At 41.9% G+C, this 27,513-nt stretch overlaps 1 protein-coding gene across 14 annotated transcripts in view; it reads left to right on the top strand.

Annotated features, from left to right (window-relative positions):
• The first annotated feature begins 652 nt into the window (after nt 1-652).
• EXOC6 (exocyst complex component 6) overlaps nt 653-27,513 on the top strand; it is a 178,619-nt gene continuing 151,758 nt past the window's right edge. For 5 of the 14 annotated variants that reach the window (XM_073353881.1, XM_073353877.1, XM_073353875.1 and 2 more), the window contains exon 1: nt 655-825. In XM_073353881.1, the coding sequence (XP_073209982.1) occupies nt 704-825 (122 nt within the window). In that variant the 5' untranslated portion in view covers nt 655-703. Of the gene's footprint in view, nt 826-3,943; nt 4,193-27,513 lie in introns of those variants that run through there. The other 9 variants (XR_012160030.1, XM_073353873.1, XM_073353872.1 and 6 more) reach the window with 4 other exon arrangements.

Genomic DNA, 27,513 nt, shown 5'->3' with positions numbered 1-27,513 from the left:
TGAATTGGTGTGAATTTTGTTTATAGCACGAATGGACACCATCAACTTAAAAACCTCATTTCTATCTGAATAGTTTACCTGTTACTGTACAAATGACATATAAAATTACTAAACTGAAAGAGATTAAAGCATAAACATTTTCTTTGCTTTTTTAGTGTACATTTGCATTTCACAGCCCTTTTTCCTAACAGTTTTCTGTTTGTGTGAGTCTTTCACAAAGCAACAGGGAAAAGACAAACATTTGGAAAATAGGAAAATGTGATTTCAAATGCACAAAAATTGACAGAGGGACTCAAAGGTAGGTTTCCTGTCTGAAACTACTTGTAAATCGTGTTTTGAAGATAACTAAATTTCAGGTTTTTGGTGTCCCCTTTCATCTGAAATATTTATCATCAGTGAAATGTTTTAAATGTGTTAATGAACTATTCAATGCTTTTGATAACAAAGTTTCCCTAAAAATAATAAGTCCATCTTCAAGAAAAGACATTAATGAAGTGGGTACAGTGTAATCTGCACATTACTAGAGGAGACAGGAAAAGAGCAGCTGCGCAGCGTTCTTGGACACAAAGTCCTCAGGAATCACGAGGTCAGCCCAGGGTCTGATTTTTCACTGCTGGTTTTGCTGACTACAGATTCATTCTGGTAATGACAGTAAACAGAATAAAAGTCCTGTCCTGAAGTTAGAACTGTTTCACGCTCCGCAATGGCTAGAAAAAGCAAACTACACTTGCGGGAGCTTTATTCAGAAGAAAACAAAGATCAAATATATGACAATGTCTTTGCTGAGATTGAGTCATTTGAGCTGCCTCTTGGAACCAGTTTAAGGTAGGCATCAGTTATATCATATCATATTGTATAAAATGGATTTGTTTTATTCTTAGGCTGTTGTTTCCCTCACCCCCAGGTACTAGAGGCCTAATCCTGCACACACTGAAATCCATAAGAAAACTTCCTTTGAATTCAATGGGAGTAGGATTGGGCCCTAAAGGAACAAGCATAGACTAAAAGCCTATACTGAGCCCATTCTCAGCAGGACAAGGGGTGTCTTTACAGACTTACCACTAGTGCTCCATGAAGCAAGAAATTACTTTTATAAATGAAAACAAGAACCAATCACTGGTTTTCCATAATGGAATGCTTTTAATTTGTTATCAGCCAATGCCATCAGCTACATGCTTGAAAAAATAGGTGAATGACTTTTAATTCACATATTTTAGACAGACACTACCCTTCTTTATTATCAAAGTGCATCTACATGCACTCAAGTTTTATTTAGTGAAATTCCTAAATGTCTTTGAAAAAATTAGAAATAATGCATTTACATTTTATTGCATTTTCATGGACATGAAGCTTATATATTAAAGATTGTATGTTTAGCTTTATTGTTGGTGTCTGCAGCAGAGTGTTAAAAATACCTTGTCTGGTACTGTGTATGTCCGTTTGCAGTAAGGATTAGACTAAAGAGAGAAACCATATATCTTCATTTAGAAATAAATTTAATTTTTCCTGAAACTTGCATCTGTCACCCTGTTCTGTAAATAACTTGAGTGATGGAAAAAAGGAATGTAGGAAGAATTTTACTATATAGCAATGATTTCTACAGGGAAATAATATAGGAAAAGTACCTAAAACCTGAAAATAGTTTCCCCCTCTGAGTTATCTCCCTCCTGTATCACTGCCCGAATTGTACTTTGTAGGAGCTTGTCCACACTTAGAAAAACTACCTGTTGCTGACTATGGCTGTCACCAATAGGTTCAGCTGAACCAAAGCTGAACATGATGTAGCTGCAAGTGTAGACAACATCCAAACCGTGTTCAGTACTGTTTCATTAACTGTGGCGTAGCGCTTGATGGTGGTTTAATTACAGTTACTGAAATGGTGCTGAACACAATTGTAGCTAATGCACATTCTGGGCTGGTTCAGTTACACACAGTGTTAATACCTGCTGTTAGCAAAGGTTAGCTTTTCTAGTCTAGGAAAAGCCAAAAACAAACAAGCCACTTTTAAGGACCAAATTTTCAAAAGCTGGCTTTCATTTGTGAAGAGAGAACTTTGCACTGTAAAAAAGCCAGGTCTGGTCCACGGACCTTGGCAATTTTCCCCCCAAAACCCAGATGTACAATCAAAATAGAAATCAAGTGTAGCAGCTCCTACTTCTCTGCTAAAATAAGGACCATGATGTATCTGAGCCCAAAAGCAGTGGAAAAACACATATCTGGTACACAGATCCAACTGAATCTTGCAAATTTTTATCCCCAATCTGCCAAGTTCTCTAAACTAAACAGAGAAAAATGAAGCAGTTCCCAGTGAAAATAAATAAAAAATAATATCGCACCAAAGAAATCTAGAACTAGAAAACTGATCTGGCAGCCCAAAAAAAACCCCACCAAAAAGACCCCACCTGGATCTTAGTGGATCCCAGCTTGTAATATTTTTATCCCAAATACAAAATTTCTGCTAGCTAAAGAGAAAAATACTACTAGCTGCTCTAATTCCACTGCAACATGAAACGCTGTTGCATCCCTGGTCAAGAGCACCACAAAGACACATAGCCAGCATCTGGAGCTTGCTGGATCCTATCATTTTTGGTTGAGACTTCCAACTTGTACTGTCAAAATAGACAACACATGTTTTTATTTCTGCTTGAACACAAAAATCCAAGTTCCAATAAATCCTGCTGCAAAAGCAACACAAAAACACATATCTGGCACCTAGGTCTTGTTGGATCTAGCAAATTTTGGCTGCAGGTCTCTAAGTCTACTCGACACTAGCATATAGCTCTGGATCCAAAAGGTCTAGCTCATTCTTTCACCCATCTCCAAAGTTATCATGGCCTCTCTGAAACACAAGTAAACTGGATACAGATTTATTTGATTTAAAAAAGATAGCTACACTTGCTGTCTGTTTAGAATGTAAAAAGGCCTGGGGATCTAGATGAAAAATGGACCTTCCTGGATTCTGGTCCATATTTTGATTTTTTTAAGTGCTCCTTTTCTAGAGTGTATAGGGGACCAGATTTTTAAAAGGGCCTTGGAGGAGCTATAAGTGATCTCTTTATATTGTAGAATTTAGAGATGAATAGCAAAACAAACAGACAAACAAAAACAACAACAAAACCCAATACCAAACTGTTGGATTGGGCAATACCTGGGTGTTTGAAGCACCTATGCACAAGGATGCATCAGGGTCCAGAATTTTTGGTGCAGTAGGAGTGGCCCTGGAATTTATGAGCAGGGGATAGGGTGACCAGACAGGAAATGTGAAAAATCGGGATGGGGGTGGAGGGTAATAGGAGCCTATATAAGAAAAAGACCCAAATATCAGGACTGTCCCTATAAAATCGGGACATCTGGGTCACCCTAGCAGGGGATGTAACAGATTCAGCAGAATCCACATGCTTGGAGGGTGTTTTTGTAGCGTATGTGTGCTGGGATGTGTGAAGGTCCAAAATTGTTGGTGAAGTAAGAGCCGTTAGACTGGTTCTCAGTGTGGGCGTTAGAATTTGGAGCTGTGGGCCAAGATTTGGATAGGTGCCGGTGCCAGGGCCCTAGTTTTTCACGAACTCATCATAGTCCAACATGTGCCAAGACTGAATGTTATACGATCATTTACTATTATTATCTGGCGTGGGCGGGAAGAGTGGCTAGACTTGTTTTCTAGCTTGCAGCCGCATTTGGGAGCGGAGAGCCACACAGATCAGCAGAGCCCTCTTTGTGCGATCTAACCAGACACTCTCTTTATCTTTTCCCTCCGCACTCTTAACCCTGGACTCCTCTCTCCAGTCTTCCCTTGCCCAATCCTCCCGACTCCCAGCAGCCCCGGTTCCTTCTCGCTGAATCCCTGCTCCCCCCTCCAGTCGCTGCCTTCTCAGCAACCCCGGCCCCGCTCTCTCCCCTCACCGCCCTCTCAGCTCCGAGTGCGCACGTCTCCCTGCCCCCCGGTACCCCAGCAGCCCGCTGGGCAGCGGGTGGGCTTGGCGCTAGCGGCGGCAGCTCTCGGGGTGTGCGCGTGGAGCGCGGGAGCCCGGTCCCCGGCCGGCAGCGGCTGCAGCGCCGCCTCCCCAGCGCGTCCCGCAGCGGCGCCGCTGCCTGGTTCCCTCCCACCCAAGATGGCGGAGAGCCTCCCCGAGCATGAGCGGATCCTGCAGGAGATCGAGAGCACGGACACGGCCTGCGTGGGGCCCACCCTGCGGTGAGGGGCAGGCACCAGGGCCGGGGGGCGGGGGCGGGTCTGCAGACGGCGAGGGGCTTCCCGCCCGGCGAGACCCAGGGGCTGGGCCGGGCCCTCGCACTGACAGCTCCGCCCCAGGGACACCGAGCCTCCGGCGAATGCTGTGCGGGGCGCAGCCCTTTGGGGGTTCGCCCCCGCTGAGCCTCGGGGCCCCCTCGGGGCAAGCCGCCCCTCTGTTCACAAAGCCCCTTCCCCCCCCCTCCAGCTCCCGGCGGGGCCCTGCTCGCAGCGCTGCACCCCGGCCACTGGGAACCGCCTCCGGCCTTGGAGGGAAGGGGCGCGCCCCGGCGTGGAGCATACCCCGCTGCCCCGAGTTTTCGGGGCCTGGCCGGAGCCGCGGGAGCTGTCAGGGGGAAGGCGCTGGCGGAGGCTGGTAGCGCACGGGGACCCCAGCACGTTCAGGACTCGCTGGACCAGCTGGTTATTGTACCAGCGCGGGGCAGGCACCCCTGGAGGGCCTGGGCACTGGCCCCCTCGTAGACACACGGCAGGTCCGTGAGAGGGGACTAGCTTGTCACTTCCCACCCCACTCCTGGCCGGGACAGCGTTGGTTCTGGTGCAGAAAGCGGTCCCGATCTGTCTAAAGTTAACGTGGTCTGCATGGGAGGAAGGGCACCAAACGAGGCTTCAGTTGTTGGTGTGTTTGTATTTGGGAGCTGTCAAAGGCGGTGGGTGTGGCTGGCTGCTGGTTTCCTCATTGGCTTTGGGATTCGGGATGCTCCCTTTTGAAGTGGTGTCAGCTTCCCCATCCCATTTCCGATCTCAGCTTTTCTTATTATCTTTGAGTCTGTGGTTGACAAGTGGTCACAGGGTAAAATCCTAAACATTCTGTAAAAAGAAAAGGAGTACTTGTGGCACCTTAGAGACTAACCAGTTCATTTGAGCATAAGCTCATCTCTGCATCCGATGAAGTGAGCTGTAGCTCAGGAAAGCTTATGCTCAAATAAATTGGTTAGTCTCTAAGGTGCCACAGGTACTCCTTTTCTTTTTGCGAATACAGAATAACACAGCTGCTACTCTTAAACATGCTGTGAAACCTTATCCTGGGTGCTTGATGTAGTAAGGAGCAGCAATACTCCACTCCACATTTAAGATTGAAGTTAGTTTTCCCACTATGAAACTAGTTGTTAATCTCCTCTAATTTCACCCAAGTGAAACTGATTCCCCTGAAATGTTGCCATGTCTCATACTTTGGTAGATTTTTTTCTGGTGGTTTGATAACATTCAGAAAATTTTTGACTCACCATAACTGCAAAATTATTTTTTCAGCTGTCATAGCTCTCAAATGGTTCTGCCTGCAAACTTCAAATAGGTCTTGTTTTCTTGGCCTTGTTGAGGAGAAATATCTTTAGTACTTTTGTGGAGGGGGAACAGTCTAGGCCAATGCTACTCAAAGTGGTGATCCGCGGACTGGTGCTGGTCCGTGAGCCATTGGCTGCCGGTCTGCGCGCACATTGGGAAAAAAAATTGCCGGTCCCCCACATCAGATAGCTTGAGAAGCACTGGTCTAGGCTTTGTTGCAACTGCTGGTCTAACGGGGTAGTAGAAAGGGTGTCACACAGTCGCAGGTATTCAGGATATGGAGAGATTGTGCGGGACCAGGAGGGACATGGCCTGCCTGGAGCTTTACTTCCTGATCTCTGAATGAGGGAATCCAAGATTGCTGGGAGGAAAGGGAGCCTGGAATGGGACAGGAGACTTGTCAAAGCATAATAATAATAATAATACCTAACTCTTATATAGCACTTTTCATCAGTAGGTCTGACAGTACTTTACAAAGGAGGTAAGTTTTACAGAGGGAGAAATATTTCAAAGGCATTCAGCCAACACACAAAGGTATTACACTCCCTTTGCAAAAATGGACACCTTTTAAAAACAAAACTACATTTAAAGTTCTGGAAATGAATAGTTAAGGGATTCAGCTGGTTCCCAACTGCTGTTTTATAATGCATCATTCATTATTATCTGCACAACTTACACTGGACCAACCTTACCCCTCTCCCACCAAATGATTTGGCCTCGATTTCAAACCAGATAGACAATTGGTAATATTTAGGTATTAGAATTTTTTCTTGAATTTAAATAAATTATTAAATAGCCTCAGTTCTACCTCAGGCCCATGGTTGTCAGAGTCTAGAGACAGCGGCATTCCTCTCCTTTGAATTTAGAGGCAGAGGCATTCCTCTCATGGATTAGTAACTGATTGAAAGACAGGAAACAAAGGGTAGGAATAAATGGTCAGTTTTCACAGTGGAGAGAGGTGAACAGTGCAGTACCCCAAGGATCTCTACTGGGACCTGTGTTGTTCAGCATTATTCATTAATAATCTGGAAAAAGAGGATTAACAGTGAAGTAGTAAAGTTTGCATATGACAGAAAGCTGTTCAAGATAGTTAAGTCCAAAGCAGACCGCAAGGATTTACAGAGGGATCTCACAAAACTGGGTGACTGGGTGACAAAATGGCAGACAAAATTCAGCATTGATAAGTGCAAACTAAGGCACACTGGAAAAAATAAACTCAACTATAAATATGCAATGGTGTGTTCTAAATTAGCTGTTACCACTCAGGAAAGATCTTTGAGTCACCATGGATACTTCTTTGAAAACTTCTGCTCAGTGCTTAGCAGCAGTTAAAAAGGCTAACAGTATGTTAGGAACTATTAGGAAAAGGATAGAAAATAGGACAGAAAATATTATAACAACACTATATAAATCCATGGTGCACCTACTCCTTAAATAGTGTGTCCAGTTCTGGTTGTCCCGTCTCAAAAAGAATATAGTGGAACTGGGAAAGGTTCAGAGAAGGCAACAAAGAGATCAGAGGTATTAAATGACTTCTGTGCAAGGAGAGACTAAAAAGATTAGGGCTGTTCATCTTAGAAAAGAGACAACTAAAAGGGGGTATGATAGAAATCTATAAAATCATGAATTGTGTGGAAAAAATCAATAGAGAAGTGTTATTTACCCTTTCACACAATACAAAAAACAGAGCTCACTCAATGAAATTAATAGGCAGCAGATTTGATAAAAACAAGAGGAAGTACTTCTTCACACAACTAAACTATGGAGCCCATTTCCATGGGATGTTGTGATGGCCAAAAATATAACTGGGTTCAAAAAAGAACTGGGTAAGTTCATGGAGGATAGTTCCATCAACAGCTATTAGCCAAGATGGCCAAGGATGCAGCCCTATATTCGGGGCGATCCAAAACCTCTAAATACCAGAAGCAAGGTGTGAAAGCCAGAGATGGATCTCACCATAATTGCCTTGTTCTGTTCACTCCTCCTTAAAATTGTGGTATGGACCGCTGTTGGAGACAACATACTGGGCAAGATCCACCATGGCGTGACCCAGTATGGCTGTTCTTATGTTCTCTTTTATTTAATCAAGAACAAAGCTAAATGTAAAATCAAGTGATAGACAATAAAAATAAGAGAATACAAATGAGAACAGCTCTGTCTCCATAGCCCAAAACAGAACAAGCTGAACATAGAACAATGCCTTTAGACAATCATATCAGTAACAATATTTCATTTTAATTTTCCTGCAACAATGAGTCCACAGGCCAGATATTAGGGCAACCGCATTTTGTCATTGGATAACCACATCTGACATCTTATCTGCTCATAGATGTGATCAGAAAAAAAAAATCCCCAGCCTGATTGTTTGTATACCATCCAATGCTATCATCCCAAGTCTAGTGACAGACAACTCCAATGCCGATGCTGCTGCTCACTAGACATTCTGTTAAGGCTACAGATATGTGTAGCTAGCTAATGTGTATAAGTAATAAACCTTACATTGAAGGAATTTTAAATCTTCATAATCTGTGAGCATCCGACTCTCATTCTAAAGGCATTTTTAAACAGGTTATATACTTTCCTTTGAGCAAGCCTCTTGAAAGGGCACAGGAATATCTGTGTCTGTTAAGATATTATCACTTGGAGCCCAAGCCTGCAATCTTTTTTCAGGCAAAATCCCCATTGACTACAATAGGCATTCTGACTCCATAAAATCAGGTCCTCACGCTCCATGTCTGCTCTCTACTGCTGGATAGAATATCTATTCTTTGAAACCTCAATTGCTGAATGAAGGAGACAGGATTCCCTGCCAGTGCCACTGCTACTCCTGCTTCTTATATCTTGTATGTTAATGATGTTTTACTGATGTGGGTGCGACTTGTTCCCTCAGTGGATATCAGTTTTCTTACAGAACATACGTATTGCTAAAAGGTCCTTAGCTATGTGTCTCTAGTCCTATTATTTCTGGAATGTCACCCATTTTGATTTTTAAGGTATACAGCAGTGCTATGCTCTATTTCCAAAGATTTGTTCAAGAAATGGCAAGAAAAACTGGTATTGTGCACATTTGATTCTCCCTTATAGCAGGACAGCTTTGATCTGTTTTACTAGTGCAAAGAAGCCTTCAAGTCTGCTTAGTGAGTCTTAGGAGGATCACCACAGTGTAGTGGGATCCTCAAATAGCATAGAACCTGTCTAATGGCTCCTACACCATCTCTGCTCCTCAGAGTCAGTGCAAGTAATATGATTAGAAGGAAGGGGGCATGGCAGTGGTGTCCCTGCATCTAGTGATCTCCAGCTGCTGTAATAACCTCTTTGGGTTTTTGGCACAAATTGGAGCAGCCTAGAAGCTACCAGAATATACTTTAACTTGCACAAAGGAACCAAATTGGTGCAGAGTGGTCTCAAGATCAAGGGATCAAAGGTTGCTTAAACCATCTTTGCATTGTCTTTCCTAACTTGTAATGAATGCTTCTTAGCTGCAGCTGAGGATCAGCAACCACAGTGTGCATGTCATATTCACTGAACAGCCAATTCTACTCTACAGAACACTATCCAAACCCTATAGATTTGACAAAGTACATAGCATCTCCTTGTCAAAACATCATAATCTCTATAGAATGTTCATGACCAGTCCCTCTTTCATGTCATGTTATGAAACTGAAAGTACAGTGTGTTGACAAAAGGCAGGACAATTTATGGACTTCAGTAAGATAATTTTCAAATACAGTAATATTGTAGAATTCATGTGTACCTCAGATTAAGAAGAAATCCTTCCACAGTGACAGTTGTACATTCATCTGTATTAAACTATTGCCTCTTCGAATCAGGGACTGGCTGCTCCCTTCCTTACAATAGCCCGTATTAGGAAGGCTCTGAGATTGGAGAGGGGAAGAAAAGAAGCTTTGTCTTCCTTCTTCTAAGAGACAGAGACTGCAGATTTCAGAGAGCAGTTAGCAAGAGGCTGATACCAAAGATCCTAGCCCAAAGAGGGTCCAAGGATAGCACTGTGGAAAGGACTCAGAACCCTCCATTTCCCCAGGGTAGCTTGGGGAGTAGGACTACACTTCTCACCAGGACACTGTCCCAAACCTCACTGGAATTGCTATCCTCATTTTTTGTATTGACTACTAAGTTTTGTCTTCTGATTAGTTCGTATGGTAATTTTTTCAAGTGCTGCATATAATGGATTGTGGAATATAGCACACACAGTGTGCCTTAAAAACACCCCTAACGTGGGCTACATCAGCCTCTAACTTGGTCCTTTCACTATTTTCCAAATGGGTGACAGCCAAATTACAATTTTTGATCACTGCCTTCAGAACTCTGACCTGACTAGCAATCCGGGAACTTGTTGGATGCTTCTGAAATATCTCATTGTAACTTCAGAGGCATCAGCAACAGCTCGGAGTTGTTGCCATGCTTTGGGACTTAAATAGTAAAATCTGAAAATGTCTTTCAAAACACATTCAGACTTTTAAGGAAATAGGGATAAACTTTTTATAGATCCAGAATACCAAGCTCAGTTTATGGTTGATGCAGTGCACAACATCACTGAGGAATATCTAATCTAAACTTGGCCTGCACATCTTTGAACAACTCATTCACTGTTGCATCATCTACATTTAGACAAACTAGTTTTGATTTGAACTCTTCTTTGCTATTTTATTCCTAATGCTGATTTTATTTCCTATATGATACCATCCCACGTTAAGGGTCTTCTATGACCAAAGAGAATACACAGTTTCCCATCCTGCACAAATCTGATGTGTTCTGACACTTGCCTAGCTACAGACCTGTCAGTGAATGCACTAACCAGCAAAGTAGTAAGTGTAGCTTTCTATATGTGTTTCTCAGACAGTTCTTTAAGAGACTTTGCAGTTACCCCTATACTTTCACTGCATAAATATCAATGTAATTTGGTCCAAGATAAGGCTATTTTTGACCTGTAAATTAGAGTATTTCACAATCTCTAAAACAGAAATCATGTCCAGTGACTGTAAGTGCTGCTAAAAAAGGTCGCAAACAGTTGAATCTCTTCACATTACATTTTGTGGAACAGTACACTAATAAGAAAACACATTTTCTTCTTCCATGCTTTTCACATGAGCAGCAGAGCATTCTGTATAAATAGGTTTCAGAGTAACAGCCGTGTTAGTCTGTATTTGCAAAAAGAAAAGGAGTACTTGTGGCACCTTAGAGACTAACCAGTTTATTTGAGCATAAGCTTTCGTGAGCTGTAGCTGTAGCTCACGAAAGCTTATGCTCAAATAAATTGGTTAGTCTCTAAGGTGCCACAAGTACTTCTTTTCTTTTTGTGTAAATAGGGACTCACTTCTGAAGGACTTATACCCATCTGTAGAAAGGCTGTTCATTTTTTACAAAAAAATTTGTGATTTCTGCAAACAACAGAATATTTCATCTCCGTGACACAAACCCCATGGACATTTAGGTTTTCATGGATTCTGGGAGGTGCTTTATGTCACATTATTTCCCGTAGTCCTTCCTTGAGAGGAAGCATGGTCTAGTGGATAGAGCACTGGATTGGGAGTTAGGAGACCTGGATTCTAGCCTTGGTTCTGCCATCGATGTGCTGTATGAACTCAGGCAAGTCACTTAACCTCTCTGTACCTCTGTTTTTCTCCTCCTGCCCTTTGTCTGTCTTGGCTATTTAGAGTACACTCTTATTGGGCAGGGACCCTATATCTTTGTATAGAGCAGAGCACAATGGGCCCCAGTCTTGGTTGGAATCTCTAACCATTGCTATAATATAAATAAATATCAGCATTCTCTTCTTTTCCATGTGCTTTATGCTTACTTGGTCCAGGGCATTCAGCATCACCACCAACTGATTAACCCCCACCCCGGTCTAAAAAAGAAACCTTACCACAGCAACAATGTAGTGGTGTGACATATCCCATGTTTCTGAAACTTTTTAAAATCAACCATGTCCATGCATGTTCACAGTTCTTGTACAGATGTGTTTAAAATAGCATAAAGGATTTATTTGCAAATGGAACTGCGTGGTGGCAGTAGAAGCTAAGTTTGTAATTGCAAGGCTGTAACATAGTATTAGAGGGCTAACTCCTTCCAAAAATCAAATCAAACTGCTGCAGCATGTAATCAAATTATATTGCATTGTAATACGCCGGTTCTGGCTCAGTAGCTTGCCTTTATGGATACTACCTGACTATATCTGAAAAACCTAACCCTAATTCTTGTCACTGCAGACCTCAGATAAGAGTGCTTGACAACACATTTACACTGAGGCTCTGCTCATGCATTTCTCTTTGGTCTTGCTTCCTTCTCCCAAGGAGTTATTTTTGTGGCTGGCATCAATTATGTCCTGGCCAAGAAGGAGTTAATAGTCTATCTTGGAGGCAGCTAATAGTCTATCTTGAAATCTTTGCTGCACCTCAACCTTTGCCAGTAAAATAAAGTCTGGAGGAAACGAAGATACTCCAGCTGAGGGAATAATGAGGAAGCAAATAAGTTTTAGAATTCAGCTGCCCTGATGGAGGCATCTGGAATTTGAGGTGGAGGACTAAGGAGGTAGGTTGAATTGCTCTAAGAACCTGCAGAGAAGGCTGTGACTTATTTATTGCTCATTCATTTGTCAAAATAAAGGCAAACTTCAAGAAGGGCGTTGAGTTTCAACACTACACAGGACATTTGGGTTGTATTTTAGGACAGGTGGGAAAGTTATCTGCTCACTGATTGCAAATATTGGAGTCCTCACTGACAACAGAGATATCTAAATGCATGTGTTCTAGTAACTAGATATAATGTCATATGAGACATTTCAACCTTATAAGGAGAACCCTGTGTTTTTAAATGAAGTGTTTTATAGATAAATATTTTAAAAAACGAATCTATTGGAGACCTGTGGAAACTTCAGCATTGTTATGGCAATAGATGGCTATGAGCTTACATCATGGGATGCAAACTTTCCTATGAATAGATTGACTGTGAGGAAGAGAGTGTATTTGTAGCTGTGTTGGTCTCAGGGTATTAGAGAGACAGGGTGGGTGAAGTAATATTTTTTATTGGACCAACTTCTGTTTGGGAGAGAGCCAAGCTTTCAAGTCACGCAGAGCTCTTCTTCTCTGGGAAAGGTAATCCTAGCATCACAGCAAAATGCAAGGTGGAGCAGATTGTTTAGCATAAGTAGTTAGCATATATTGTAAGGGACCATTCAGGTTACCACCTCTGCAGTCATAAGACAAAAAGATGGGAATAGTGGGTAGCAGATTGTTGTAATTAAGCCATAAACCCAGTGTCTCTGATCAGTCCATGGTTGTTGTTGTCTAGCAGAGTGAGGAATTTAAGCTCCTAGGTTTATTTTTTGAAAGTGTTGTGCAGGTTTCTTTTGAGGATGAGGACTGGTAGGTCAGATATAGAGTGATCGCTTTATGAAAAGCGTTCAGCCATAGGTGATAGGGTGTTTTTGTTTTTTATCATTTTTCTGTGTGAGTTCATTTGAGAGAGTAATGATTGTCTGGTTTTACCCACATAGTTGTTATTGGGGGAATTTAGTGCACTGAATGAGGTATACCGCATGTTGTGATAGGTATGCGTAGGATCCATGGCTCTTGAAAGCTGTGTAATGGGGGTGTTGATCATTCTAGCCGTGGAAATATGTCTGGAGGTTTTGCATCTATTGTTCTGGCAGGGTCTGGTGCTGCTTTGAGTTGTTGTGTCCTGGTCTTTGGGAGCTTTCTTCTGATTATGAGCTTGGTGAGGTCGGGGGATTGTTTGAAGGCCAGAAGTGGGGCTTCTGGAAAGATTTCTTTCAGGTTGGGGTCCCTATCGAGCATGCGTTATAGTTGCTTGATGATACCCCATATGGGTTCCAGTGTGGAGCACCAGGTAACAACCAGGGATGTGTGGTTGGAGGGGGTTTATTTTTGTATTGAAGCAGGTTCTCTCTGCTTCAATCCATGATACAATCTACTTCTCTGGTGGAAAGAAAAGGAGGACTTGTGGCACCTTAGAGACTAACCAATTTATTTGAGCATAAGCTTTCGTGAGCTACAGCTCACTTCATCGGATGCATTCAGTGGAAAATACAGTGGGGATTATCTCCCCACTGTATTTTCCACTGAATGCATCCGATGAAGTGAGCTGTAGCTCACGAAAGCTTATGCTCAAATAAATTGGTTAGTCTCTAAGGTGCCACAAGTCCTCCTTTTCTTTTTGCGGATACAGACTAACACGGCTGCTACTCTGAAACCTGTCATTATTCAATTCTCTGGTGGAGTGTCCTTTTCGGTGAAAGTTGTTTTAAGTGTGTTAAGGTGCATATCCTGGACTTTATCCTCAGAGCATATTTTGTGGTATCTGAGTACCTGGATGTAGGTGCGGTTGGGGTGGTTATAGGGTCTATGAAAGTAGGTTTGATGATCTGTGGGTTTCTTATATATGGTTTTCTGTAGGGTTCCATTGTTGAAAAGCTGATCGTGGTTTCCAGGAAGTTGATGCTAGTGTGAGAGTGTTCCAGAGAGAGTATAATGGATAGGTGGTATTGTGGTGAAAATCTATGAAGGAGTTTAAACTGTCTGTCCAAAGGATGAAAATATCATGAATGTATTTCAGGTATATCATTGGTATTGTGTTGCATCACTACTGTGTGTGTAACTAAAAATATATGGATTAACCCTTTAAAGCTACCTAGAAGTGCAAACTTTTATTTATATACAAATCCAGTACTCCTGATATTGAATGTGGTTTGGGTTGTAGTCTGTGGAACTAACTGGTGAATATGTTGCCTTACGCACTTTGCTTCCTAGTATCTATGATTACAGGATCTTCCCTGCTACCTCCATTTTGTGAACATATGTATTCCAAACAAAGGGGAAACTTTGTTCTTGTTTACATGCATGTAGCTACTGCTGAAATTAGGGGGAGTTCCACAGGAGCAGCATTTTTTCTAGTGTCTTTTATTGTGCATCAGTACAGCAGGAAATTAAAAAAGTAGTGCCGTGCTTGTTTTTCAATCTCTCATTTCATACATCACTAAGTAGCACAAAAGCTTAGCAGGAAGAGACATCTCCTTGGTCAGCAATGTAAAAACAGGAAGGAGGAAGTCTATTGCAAATCTGGGTTTACTGATTATCAGTTCATGTTTCGCTACAGAGGATGTCCATTAACAGCCATCAGCGTGATACATTGCTTATCCAGAGTGAACAATGTCTGCTGTAGTGTCACTACTACAGAATATTGACCCTGGTTATAGGAAGTAATGTTAACTAACAAACCGTACTCAGCCCTTTCCTGCTCATAGAAACAGGATACTATTAGTGAGAACAATTCACAGAAATTGTACATACAGGAAAACAAGGCAAGTAAAGCATAACGGCTAAGCTAAAATTAATAAAATCGTTTTTGTGATTTGGCCTTAGCTTGAGTTCTGCATTGTTCTGGCGTATAATGTGATCTTTTAAATAGAATAGTGACATGTATTTATAAATAAGGATGGCAGAATTGGGCCCTTAGGTAGTGTGTGGCAGTAGAAAGTCTGATTAGGTATTAAGAAATGTGCTTATTAGAATAACTTTTGTTGAATTACAGGAAACAGGTGGTCATTATTTTATAAAGCATTTTAAGGGTGTATGCAGCAAACTACATAAAATTACTCCATGGAAAAAAATAACACAAAGTTTGCAGTTTCTGTAAACACAGAATATCTTTGTATATTATAGGACAAAGGAAATTGCAGTTTTTCCTGTGAAATTGGCGTTTACATTTAATGTGTGATATAGTATCACATTAGTGACACTACAGTTGTGTTTGAGATGGCATTTCCGTTCTGAGGCCCTAATCCTGCATTGTAATTGCAGTGGGGCTCTGTTAGGGCAGAGTACTGTGCCTGCACTGAGCCCCGCTGAAATCACAGTACAAGATTGGGGTCTAAATGGCTTTATTTTATAGCTTACTCAAAGTAAAACTTCAGCTTTTTCTCAAATGAGAAACTGTGTATATGTGTCTGTAGTTTATACAAATCCATTTGGCCTTTTTTTGCGATGTGCATACAGGGCCATCCTTAGGATTTATGGGGCCCTACACAGTATTATTAAACTGGTGCCCCTATGCCCAAGTTGGGACACAGCCACTACCTCCCATGGACCTCCAGAAGAACCCCGCCCTAATGCTGACACACACTGAGCTTCGTATGCAGCAGGCAATGCGGCAGCCCTGGCTTTCAGCCGATGCCAGGGAGGGGGGAGGCACTAAAGGATACCAAGCCGCCCAGCCCGCCTCACGGTGGCTGAGAGTCACAGTTTCCCGCAGAGACACTCGTACCCTCTCCCTCACGCAGAATGCGCCATGCTGGCGCCTTCAGCTCTGTGAATAAGGCCCCTGCCTAAGGACAATGCAGGGTGTGCGGGCTGTGTGGGAGCTGACCTGCTCTTATTTGTTCTTCCAGTGGTGCCCCAAATTTTCAGATGCCCTACACAGCTGTGTATGCTGCGTATGCCTAAGGATGGCCCTGTGTGCGTATAGAGGTGTAGAGAGTCATGAAGAGCCTCTGTAGCTTTCATGCAAAATTGCTTCACACGAGAAGTTACTGACATGAGAAAATACCATATTGGACATGCACAGTGTGTTAAATAAGTGTTTTCTTTTTAAAATTTCACTTTGAAAATGACTGTCAAAATGTCACTGTGGAGTTCCTTGTTTGTCTGTGACTTCTATGTCAAAACGGATCAGTTTGAGTTTTTAAAAAGTGTTTTTTCCTAACTTTCAGCGCTGGAACTCTGTTTGAGGAGTTGCAAGCAGTTTGGAGGACAGAATTAGAATTCAAAATGATCTTGACAAATGAGTGAATTGGTATAAATTCAACAATATGAAATTCAATAACATGCAAAGTATAGGGTTGCCAACTCTGACTGCAGCTATTCCAGGAGATTTTTTTCCCCCCAACATGACATAATGTCATTTTCTTAACATATCTTGTTAAAATTGCCTGGATTACTTTGAGTAGTCACTGGGAGATTGATGCTGATTCTAGGAGACTCCAGGCCAAATCTGGAGGGTTGCCAACCCTAGCAAAATACTTCACTTAGGAAGGAAAAATCAAATGCACAGCTACAAAATGGGGAATAACCGGCTACGCAGTAGTACTGCTGAGAAGGATGTGGGGTTCTAGTGGATCGCAAATATAAGTCTACAATGTGGTGCAGTTGAAAAAAAGGCTAATACTATTCTAGTGTGTATTAACAGGAATGTTGTGTGTAAGACATGGGAGGTAATTGTCCCTCTCGGCACTGAGAAGGCCTCAGCTGTAGTACTGTGTCCAGTTCTGGGCACCACCCTTTGGAAAGATGTGGACACATTGGAGAGACTCCAGAAGAGAGCAACAAAAATGTTAAAAGGTTTGAAACCCTGACATTTGGGGAAAGGTTAAAAAAACTGGGCACTGTTTTGTCTTGAGAAAAGAAGACTGGGGGGACCTGATAAGTCTTCACATATGTAAGGGCTGTTATAAAGAAGACTGTGATCACTTGATTTCCATGTAGGACAAAAAGTAATATATTCAGTCTGCAGCAAGGGAGATTTAGGTTAGATATTTGGAGAAACTTCCTAACTGTAGGGATAGTTAATCACTGGTATAGGCTTTCAAGGGTGGTTGTAGAATCCCCATCACTGGAGGCTTTTAAAAACAGGTTGGACAAACGCTTGTCGGGCATGGTCTAGGTTTAATTGGTCCTGCCACAGTGCAGGGGGCTGGAGTCTTGGACATGATGACTTCTTAAGGTGCCTTCCAGCCCTACATGTCTATGATTCTGTGAAAGTCACGTCATACATCCCCTACAGTAATAAAAGTTCTACAGTCCAACTTATCCTTTCTGTTACATATGCACAATCCCATCATCTTCATAGTGTTCAGATGTGTGTGATCCCCATTATCTTCACTATGTTTACGTAGATGTAACTGATTGGCACTAAGTAAATGATTGTCAGTGCACTAGAAGGAATATGTGTATGCACGTTTTTGAGTTGCTTCATAGATCTGGTGTAATCAGGAAACGAAAGTCCTCTAAGGCAATGCAACTAGCGGGTTTGAAATTTTCAGCCCCTCCAGGGGACGGAGGGAAAGGTGGTGGAAGGTAGGGCATTACTAATGGAAAGGTACTACCCTGTCAGCTCCCCTTGCTGCTCTGCAAAAGTTGTAACTGACCCCACTGATAGTTCATAGATTCTAAGTCATTGTGACCATCTAGTTTGACCTCCTAAATCACACAGGAAATAGAACTTCCCCAAAATAATTTCTAGGGCAGATCTTTTACAAAGACATCTAATCCTTATTTAAAAATTGTCAGTGATGGAATATCCACCGTGACCCTTTGTAAATTGTTCCAATGATTAATTACTCTCACCATTCAGAACTTATGCCATATTTCCAGTCTTAATTTGTCTACCTTCCACTTCCAGCCATCGTGTTATACCTTTCTCTGCTAGACTGAATAGCCCATTATTAAATATTTGATTCCCATATAGGTACTTACTGACTATAATCAAATCACCCCTTAACCTTCTCTTTGTTAAGATAAATAGATCAAGCTCCGTGAGTCTATTGCTATAAGATATGTTTTCAACATAAGAATGGCCATACTGAGTCAGACCAAAGGTCCATCTAACTCAGTATCCTGTCTTCCAACAGTGGCCAATGCCAAGTGCCCCAGAGGAAATGAACAGAACAGGTAATCATCAAGTGATTCATCCCCTGTCGCCTATTCCCAGCTTCTGGCAAACAGAAGCTAGGGACACCATCGCTATCCATCCTGGCTAATAGCTATTGATCGACCTATCTTCCATGAACTTATCTATTCTTTTTTGAACCCTGTTATAGTCTTGACCTTCACAACATCCTCTGACAAGGAGTTCCATAGGTTGATTGTGTGTTGTGTGGAAAAAATACTTCCTTTTGTTTGTTTTAAATTTGCTGCCTATTAATTTCATTTGGTGACCCCTAGTTGTTGTGTTATGAGAAGTAGTATATAGCACTTCCTTATTTACTTTCCCCCCACCAGTCATGATTTTATAGATGTCAATCATATCCCCCCTTAGTCGTCTCTTTTCCAAGCTGAAAAGTCCCAGTCTTATTAATCTCTCCTCAAATGGCAGCCGTTCCATACCCCTAATCATTTTTGTTGCCCTTTTCTGAACATTTTTCCGTTCCAGTATATCTTTTTTGAGATGGGGTGACCACGTCTGCATGCAGTATTCAAGATGTGGGTGTACCATGGATTTATATAGCGGCAACATGATATTTTCTGTCTTATTATCTATCCCTTTCTAATCCTTTAATTATTCTTGTGGCTCTTCTCTGAACCCTCTCCAATTTATCAACATCCTCCTTGAATTGTGGACACCAGAAATGAATGCAGTATTCCAGCAGCGTTTGCATCAGTGCTATATATAGAGATAAAATAACCTCTCTAACTGTATTCGAGATTCCCCTTTTCATGCATCCCAAGATCCATTAGCTCTTTTGACCACAGAGTCACACTAGGAGCTCACGTTCAGCTGGTTATCCACCCTTGACCCCCAAATCTTCTTCAGAGTCACAGCTTCTCAGGATTGAGTCCCTCATTTCCTGTAAGTATGGCCTACATTCTTTGTTCCCAGATGTGTACATTTACATTTAGCCATATTAAAACCATATTGTTTGCTTGTGGCCAGTTTACCAAGTGATCTAGATTGCTCTGAATCAGTAGCCTGTCTTTGTTATTATGATTTTATTTTCTTCCAGGTCATTGATAAAGATATTTAATAGTTTAGGGCCAAGAACTGCAGCACCCTACTGGAAACAGCCTCACTAAAAGATGATCCCACATTTACAGTTACATTTTGAGATCTATCAGTTAATTTTCAATCCATTTAATGTGTGCCATGTTACTTTTATATTGATCTAGTTTTTTAAACAAAATGTCATGCAGTACCAAGTCAAATGCCTTACTGAAGTCTAAATATATTACATCCACTCTATTATCTTTATCAACCAAACTTGTAACCTCATCAAAAAAGATATCAAGTTAGTTTAACAGGATCTATTTCCCATAGACCTATGCTGATTTTCAATAATTACATTACCCTCCTTTAATTCCTCTTCTGCCTTAGCCAAGCCTCTTGCACGTTTCTCCCCCAGTATTCCAGGTTCTTTTTCCTGGTCCTCAGTACCAGCATCTCAGAGTTCCTCCCCCTAAAATTGTCATCTTAGGACAGATATTGGGTATATCAATCTTGTTGCTTGTACAGGGAGAGTCCTAGCAGCTGTGAGTTTCTCTTTCCTCCCTGTTGCTGCTGCTCTGCTCATGATATTATCACAACAATGCCAACACTCTGTCTCAAACTGGGTAGTGGTGGAAGGGTCTGGAAATAAAGGAATTCCACCTAAAATGAATAAATATTAAACAAAGTCGTAAACAAAAATTGACCATCGTTGGTCATAGTTATACACTACTAGGACATCCCATTAGACTTCTGATGTATTCAGGTCTCAGATTTACCTCTCAGTACTGTTCCAATGAGTACTATTACAATTCTGTCCATGGGCACAACCATGTGTCTCTTTCTTTCTTTCTTTCTTTCTTTCTTTCTTTCTTTCTTTCTTTCTTTCTTTCTTTCTTTCTTTCTTTCTTTCTTTCTTTCTTTCTTTCTTTCTTTCTTTCTTTCTTTCTTTCTTTCTTTCTTTCTTTCTTTCTTTCTTTCTTTCTTTCTTTCTTTCTTTCTTTCTTTCTTTCCTTTCCTTTCCTTTCCTTTCCTTTCCTTTCCACACACTATCCTAACTTATATAAAAGTTAAAATATCATGCATCTTCCAGATTTTCTAAACAGTCCACCAATTCTTAAAGTATACATTTGCTTCTCCCATTCTGCTGCTGTTAGAACATATAAATACTAATGCTTAGATCCCTAGGAAGGAAGCAGTTCTGTCCAAAAACTTAACATTCCACAGACTCCTAAAGGTGTTTCTCTTTGTGAATGTGAGGTATTGTTAAAAATTAGACCAATTACCCATTTATAAATCTTAAGAGGAATAGTAAATTGCAACACTTTTTTAAACCCTGTAAAGATTTATTATAAATTATTCTTTTTGGAGAGTTATTAATTTTGTTTACACTTTTTCTAATAAGTTTGTCTTGGCAATTATTTTCCACTGGGTCTTGATCATTTAATTTCAGTCCTTTGAATGTTGTTGTTCAGCTGAAAGTTGCTGGAGTTTCTTCCTTTGTTGATTTTATCTTTTTTAAATCAACATCTTTTTGTGTGCAGTCTTCCTTCTAGATTGTGAGAATGATTAGACACCTGAGTCTCTCCACTCCTGCTACAGGCTTCTTAGTAAGACTTTCCAACACCCAAAGGTGAATTTACCAGAGACAAAAATAAAGTTGTCCTGTGAATGGCTATAATCTCAACTAAGAGATGTGTTTCTATTCCTCCTTTAAAAAGAAAAGGAGTACTTGTGACACCTTAGAGACTAACCTATTTATTTGAGCATACAGACTAACACTGCTGCTATTCTGAAACCTGTTTCTCCTTTGTTTCACAATAGTGGGCAGTACATAGTGTCTCACTCACTGTTTTTTCCTCTGTATGTCTAAAACTTCTAATCTTTTCTTTCTTTAATAAAATCCTAATCCTTTTGCTTCCCACTTTTCATTGTATCTGAAATTTAGTAATTTTAAGAATTGTGTACCCACCACATCCACAGATACTGCCTGTTTGATATATTGTAACTCAAATATATTACATGTAGTTACACTGTAAGCAGCTGTAAAGTGATCTGTGATATAATGTGTATGAGTGATACTATGCATGAAGGAAGTATATGACAGATGTCTTGTAATAGCTCAGATGAGCTGAGAAGTGAGTTTTAATCTGCATAGCTTCATTTGGAGTATCTGGAGAAGTGTTGGTAGTTCTATTTGATTAGGTGGGATATTTAACTCAGTGTCAACTCTGTAGTGAGTAGCTTCTCATAGCTTTTTTATTATTAGCAAGAAGGTACTTTTTGTGTGGAATGATGCCCTCTAGTGTTCTGATAGTGTTGTATCAAGCCATAAAAGATTATGAAAAGTTAAGTAAAAGCTTTTATTGAATATATGTATTCTTCACAGCTTGCTGTGCAACAGTTTTCAAAATGAACAACTTTGACTGCTTTAACAACATTTCTGAATATAGATAAGGAAGCTTTAGTTTAAAAATAACATGCAGCTTCCTTTTTAAAACTACAAATATTTATATGAAAGGTGGCTCCTCCATTTACTTGCTGACAGCTGACTTTGAGGTTCTGCATTTGCCTCTCTTTCTCTCTCAGCCCAAGTGGTGAGAAGAAATAAGGGCACAAAGATCTTTTCTGCAGTATCATTGTGATGTCAATGATGAAGAAACTTATCTACCTTTTTGCAGTCCCTTCAAATAAGCTGTCTTTAAGTGCGTGGCTTTCACAGCTTGTTTCCTGCTCCGCACGTGCCCTCTGGAGGTCCAAAATGACCCCATTCTTCAAGTTGGCTTTCAGCCTTAACTTAAGCAACAAGGAAAGCAGGGCTTAAAGTGTGCGGGAGTAGGGGATGAGACCTAGGAGCAAAACTCTGAAAGCTCAAAGAGTCACCGAGGAGCACAGAACACTACCTGAGTCACTGCCTCCTACACTGAGTCACTGCCTCCTGGCCACGTATTGGCCCGTCTGCCATCACAAGTAGGTTTGATGTCCCTGGGGGAGGGGGCCAATCAAGCCGGGGGCTGGGAGCTGCAGGAATCTAAGGAGTGGCAGACAGCAGCTCTGGAGTGCTCCAGCCAGGGAGGGGGCAAATACCCTGCCCTGGCTGCCCAGCACCCTGTTAGGGATAGGCTCGGAGCTGGGCCAACAGGGAGGGACAGGGTAGGAAGGGATGGGAGGTCAGAGGCAGCACCCTGACACAGGCCCTAGAACTCACTGAAACTCCCCATTCCCCACAGAATATCACTGCACCCCCTCCACCAGACATCCCCACCCTCACTGTCATGGCACCCCCATATCCAGAGAGAGACCCCTACTGTACCTCCATCCCCAGAGAGACATCACTAACCCCATTGTCAAGGCACTGGCACCATTACTGCACTCCCATCCCCAGAGAGGGACCCCTCAACCCCACTGTTACTGCATCCCATCGACACAGAGAGACTCCCAACCCCGCTCACTGCAGCCCTATTCCCATTGCACCCCACCCCTGAGAGAGACCCCCTCATCCCCACAAACTGTCACTGCACCCTCAGTCCTCTATCTCCAGCGTCCCATAGAGACTCCAAATCCCAGAGACACAGCCAACCCCTCTGATTGTCACTGCACCTCAGACCCCTATCCTCATGGACCCCCAATCCCACTGTCACTGCACCCCAACCCCAGAGTGATACGCCCAAACCCTCTGACTGTCACTGCACGCCAACCGCTGAGACCCTTAATCCCACTGCCACTAAATCCCCAACCCTATTGTCACTTCACTGGCACCCCGAAGAGAGATCCCCAGTCGCACTGACTGTCACTGTACCCCAACCGCCTATCCCCAGGTACCCCCCAACACCACTGAATCTCGCTGCATCCCCAATGCTACTGAATCTCACTGCACTCCTCAGCCTCCTATCTCTAGGGACCCACAGTCCCACTGAATTTCACAGCTCACTCAGCCATCTATACCCAGAGAGACCCCAACCTTCCTGAACCACCCATCTGCCCCAAACTCATGGGACATATTTTGTTTTAATAATTCGTATGAGGCCTGTTGCCTCAGTTAAAAACAATAATATATGAGTATAAATAAAACAGCATGTGATTTTATACATATATATATATATAAAAACAATAGAATTGTGAATTGTCTGTATCAAGTGCATGAAAATTTACTTTGGCTGGGGTTATGATCCCAAGATTCCTTGATTTCAACTTGCGTTCTTCATGGACGGACTATTTATCACATCAAATGAAAATGCAAACAGTACCTGCCTCTGTCACTGATTCGGAGCACTACTCGTAATTAGCTCATCACTCCACTTAATCAGTTCCAGATTTGAAACTGAGGAGATGGTCTTGTGTTTTCCTCTTGCCAAAATCAAGTATGAGCCCCTGTTTCATAGCTGCAAAAGCGATAGATTATCTGAATCCTGCCTAACCTGCATTTGTGGAAAACTATGTTTCTAACTGACATCCTGTTCGAGGGCCTATAAAGGTAGAGAGCTCTTTACAGCTTCTTCATCGAGAAGTGTATAAATCTATATAACATGTTAGAGGAGTGCAGTCTCCTAGCAGCACCCTCTTGCTGGCATTTCACTGGACTCCCTTGCTTCAGTTTCCCATCCTGTTCCTGGAAATAATCCACTCACAAGAGACTTAAAAAAATTACTACCCTTCTCTTGGATTATAATTTATTAAACATAATCTAGCTTCCTTTAGCCTGCCCCTAGGTTCAGAGCCCCACAGTCTTCCTTCCTGGGGATGTGTGGTTCAGATCCTGGCCTCCCTGGCCTGAGAACTCTCCCTTTTTACAAAGTCCTCCTTCTGGAACTTCGAGCTGGCAAAATCCTCCTCTCAGCCAGCTGCCCCTGATTGGGCTTGGAGCCTCCTTTTTGAGTCAACCTCCCCTCCTCCCCTGCTCTGACCAATCCATTGACCCTTTTCAGGTGGGTCTTACTACGCCAAATACCTATCTGGTCCAGCTGAGGGGGAGAGAAGCCTTTACCCCATTCACTTTACAAGGCTTCTGGTCCCAGGCCCCTTAATGTGAGCTTGGTTTTCCTGTACCATCTGTCTCCCAGACACGATTCTCTAGAACAGGGGTGGGCAAACTTTTTTGGCCCAAGGGCCACATCAGTGTTGCAAAACTATATGGAGGGCCAGGTAGGGAAGGCTGTGCCTCCCCAAACAGCCTGCCCCCACCCCCTATCCGCCCCCTCCCACTTCCTGCCCCCTGACTGCCCCCTTCAGAACTCCTGACCCATCCAACCTCCCCTGCTCCTTGTCCCCTAACCACCCCTCTATCCAACTGCCCCTTCTCCCTGTCCCCTGACAGGTCCCCTGGGACTCCCACGCCTATCCAACCCTCCCTGTTCCCTGTCCCTTGACTGATCCACTCCCTATCCACACCCCCGCTCCCTAACAGGCCCCCCAAGACTCCCACGCCTATCCAGCCCCCCCATTCCCTGATGGCCCCCCCTGAACCTCTGCCCCATCCAACCTCCCCTAACCCTCTGCTCCCCTGACTGCCCCCTGGGACCTCCTGCTCCCCACCCCCTTACCATGCTGGACCCAGCCATGTCTCCACACTGCCCGGCAGGAGTGGAGGGCCAGAGCACTGGTGGCGTGGTGAGGTGAGGTTGCGGGGAAGGGGGGACAGCGGGGAGGGGCCGGGGGCTAGCCTCCCAGGCCGGGAGCTCAGGGGCTGGGCAGGACGGTCCTGCGGGCCGTAGTTTGCCCACCTCTGTTCTAGAACCATCTTCCTCTCACCCAACATCTGTTTTGGTCATTCCTTCAGCTGCCTTCTGCCTTCCCTTGACACTTGGAATGGGGTAGCTGGCTTCTCAAATTACCTCCTGGGGCTTCAAGTGCCAAAACCCCTTTATAGTATACATAAAAAATATAAACTATATTTAAATTGCTCTTACTAGTTCAGGCAGTTTGCCATGTTTCTCTCACTGCCTGCAATCTATTACATTTTTCTATTAGAAATATGAAGCTTTTTAGAGTGAGAAATCCTCTGAGATGTATATCTTTAGAGAAGAGGTAATTAGGTGTAATTATTATTTTCTGAAGACCTGCATGTTCATGGAATACCATTCACTCACCTTCCTCCATGGAAAACTGAGGATCTGTAACGTTCCTAATTTATATAAATTTTTAATTAGTTTTTAAGGGAGTATTTTTGCCTCATAATTGAAAACAACTAACTATTGGAACACTAGAGACTGCCCAAGTACTTCAGCACACAGTACCCAAGTACTGTGTGATGACATCTTTGCATGCAACAGCTCAGATCTATCTGGGAGGGTTTCTGCCAGAACTGTGTGCAGTCCCACAGAACCCTAGAATGGTAATCCATTGGCATGTATATCTTCAGAGAACTATTACAGGTAAGTAAGTAATTCTTCATTTTCTTAGATTAGTCCAAATAACATTTCAGATACAAGTGTGGAAGAGAACATTCAGTATGTCAGATGTGTATAATACAGTACTGTATTTGCAAGAATGTGTAAAGCATGCATTCATTGCCTAAACTGTTTACAGTTTTGAGATTAAAGCAGTGAGTTTTACTATGATTGTCACAATAATTACTACTATAGCTGTGTAACCAAGTGGGTAGGTAGTTGCTTAAAAGAGCAGAAGAAATAACATGAGTAGTTATGTTTCAGAGATAACAGAATGTTAGCTGAAGTACTTGTGATGAGTGGGAAACCAAACTTTTCATTTCAGTTGAGTAGATACAAACCCACCATAGAAAATTATTTACTTATTGATTTTATTATGGATAAATTTAAGTTTTCCTGACACAGTGCAAAAATATATTTTAAATTTTGAAACAGTTCAGTTAAACTGCTTAAATCTTAATGCTGTTTTTAGTAATCTTGTGTACCATATAAAATATTATACATCAGGTAAGTAGTATTTAAAACTAGTGAAAATTAACTAATAACTTTTTCAGCGTAATCTATCTTTGTCTTTGTTACACTTGTCTGTAAAATAGTACAAAGGGACAGTTTCCATTTAACTTACATTTCTGGAATAATTAAAGTTCTGTGGTCCTGCATTAACATTTATTTTGTGATTCCATGATTTGTAAAGTAGGCTACAGTTTGATGGGAGAGCTAAGGGAAGTATTTAGTCATTGGTGTGCTCAGCATTGCGATGCCTAACTGATTTAGGAATCTAAATGTAGTGTTCAAAAGGAATTTAGGCAGTTAGGAGCCCAAATCCTGTTGATTGTCTCCCAAATGCCTAAATCTCTTTTGAAAATGAGACAGGTTCGTAAATCAGATAGGAGTTGCAATGCTGGGTGCAGCAGCACGGAAATACCTTTACAAATCTAGGCCATTAACTCTTGGTAAATGAAATGTATCCGAGGAAGCTTTGTTCTTTTAGTTTACTCATTCCCTTTCTTTGTTTTCATTGCTAATCTTTCCTGTTGAATTCAGCTGTCTTACACCAGGCTACCTGTCTGTCAGATTGTTTTGTCTTCACAGGTAACTTTAGAAATTGAAAACTTCTGGGACAGAAAATTTCTCAATCTTTTTTACTGTAAAATGCCTTTTACTTGTGGGGTTATGGAAATATTATTAGGATGCTATTGTAGAGTTCAGCCTAGACATAGTAGTTCAGCCTAGACACATAAGAAGCCAATTGTAATTTGCTATGTCTGTACCAACTGAATTTGCAACCTTTCAATTCTGACCTAATAAATTAAGGTAAGAGTGATGAGAACCTACATTTTGAATGTCAGTAACTTAATGGTCTCACCGGAAATTGTTGGAGAGAGTCTACATCTGAGCAATAATGTGTATTGAGGACTTAGAGTACGGAAGTATAGAACAGATATATATCCTGGTTTATTATGCTAATGGATGGGATATAAATGGAGCACACGTGAAAATCTTTGGGTATCTGGGTGGCCCAGGCATATACTGACAGAAAAATATTGTAGTAATGAGAAGTGTGTTGAGACAGACAAAATATATTTTTCTGTGTAGAATATATTCATTTTATATAACATTTCTATGTATGTAGAAGTTATGGCAGGGTTAATAAATTAAAATCCTTCTTTGATTTTAAAGTATTCTTTTAAAGCAAAAGATCAGAAGTATTATGTAAATAATGGAGTCTCTTATAGGATAAGGGAAGAATAAGTGAAGATAACTCTGCTTTTACTTGCATACATAATCAACTGTAATGTAGGATTAATTGCAAAGGAAAGTGCTTTTCTGCATTGCACTGTTTAAACAGACCATTAATGT

Source organism: Lepidochelys kempii, chromosome 7, assembly GCF_965140265.1.
Source record: "Lepidochelys kempii isolate rLepKem1 chromosome 7, rLepKem1.hap2, whole genome shotgun sequence".
In the NCBI taxonomy this organism is placed as follows: Eukaryota; Metazoa; Chordata; order Testudines; family Cheloniidae; genus Lepidochelys; species Lepidochelys kempii.
The sequence above is the reverse complement of the archived record's forward strand: the minus strand, read 5'-3'. Positions and strand labels throughout refer to the sequence as shown.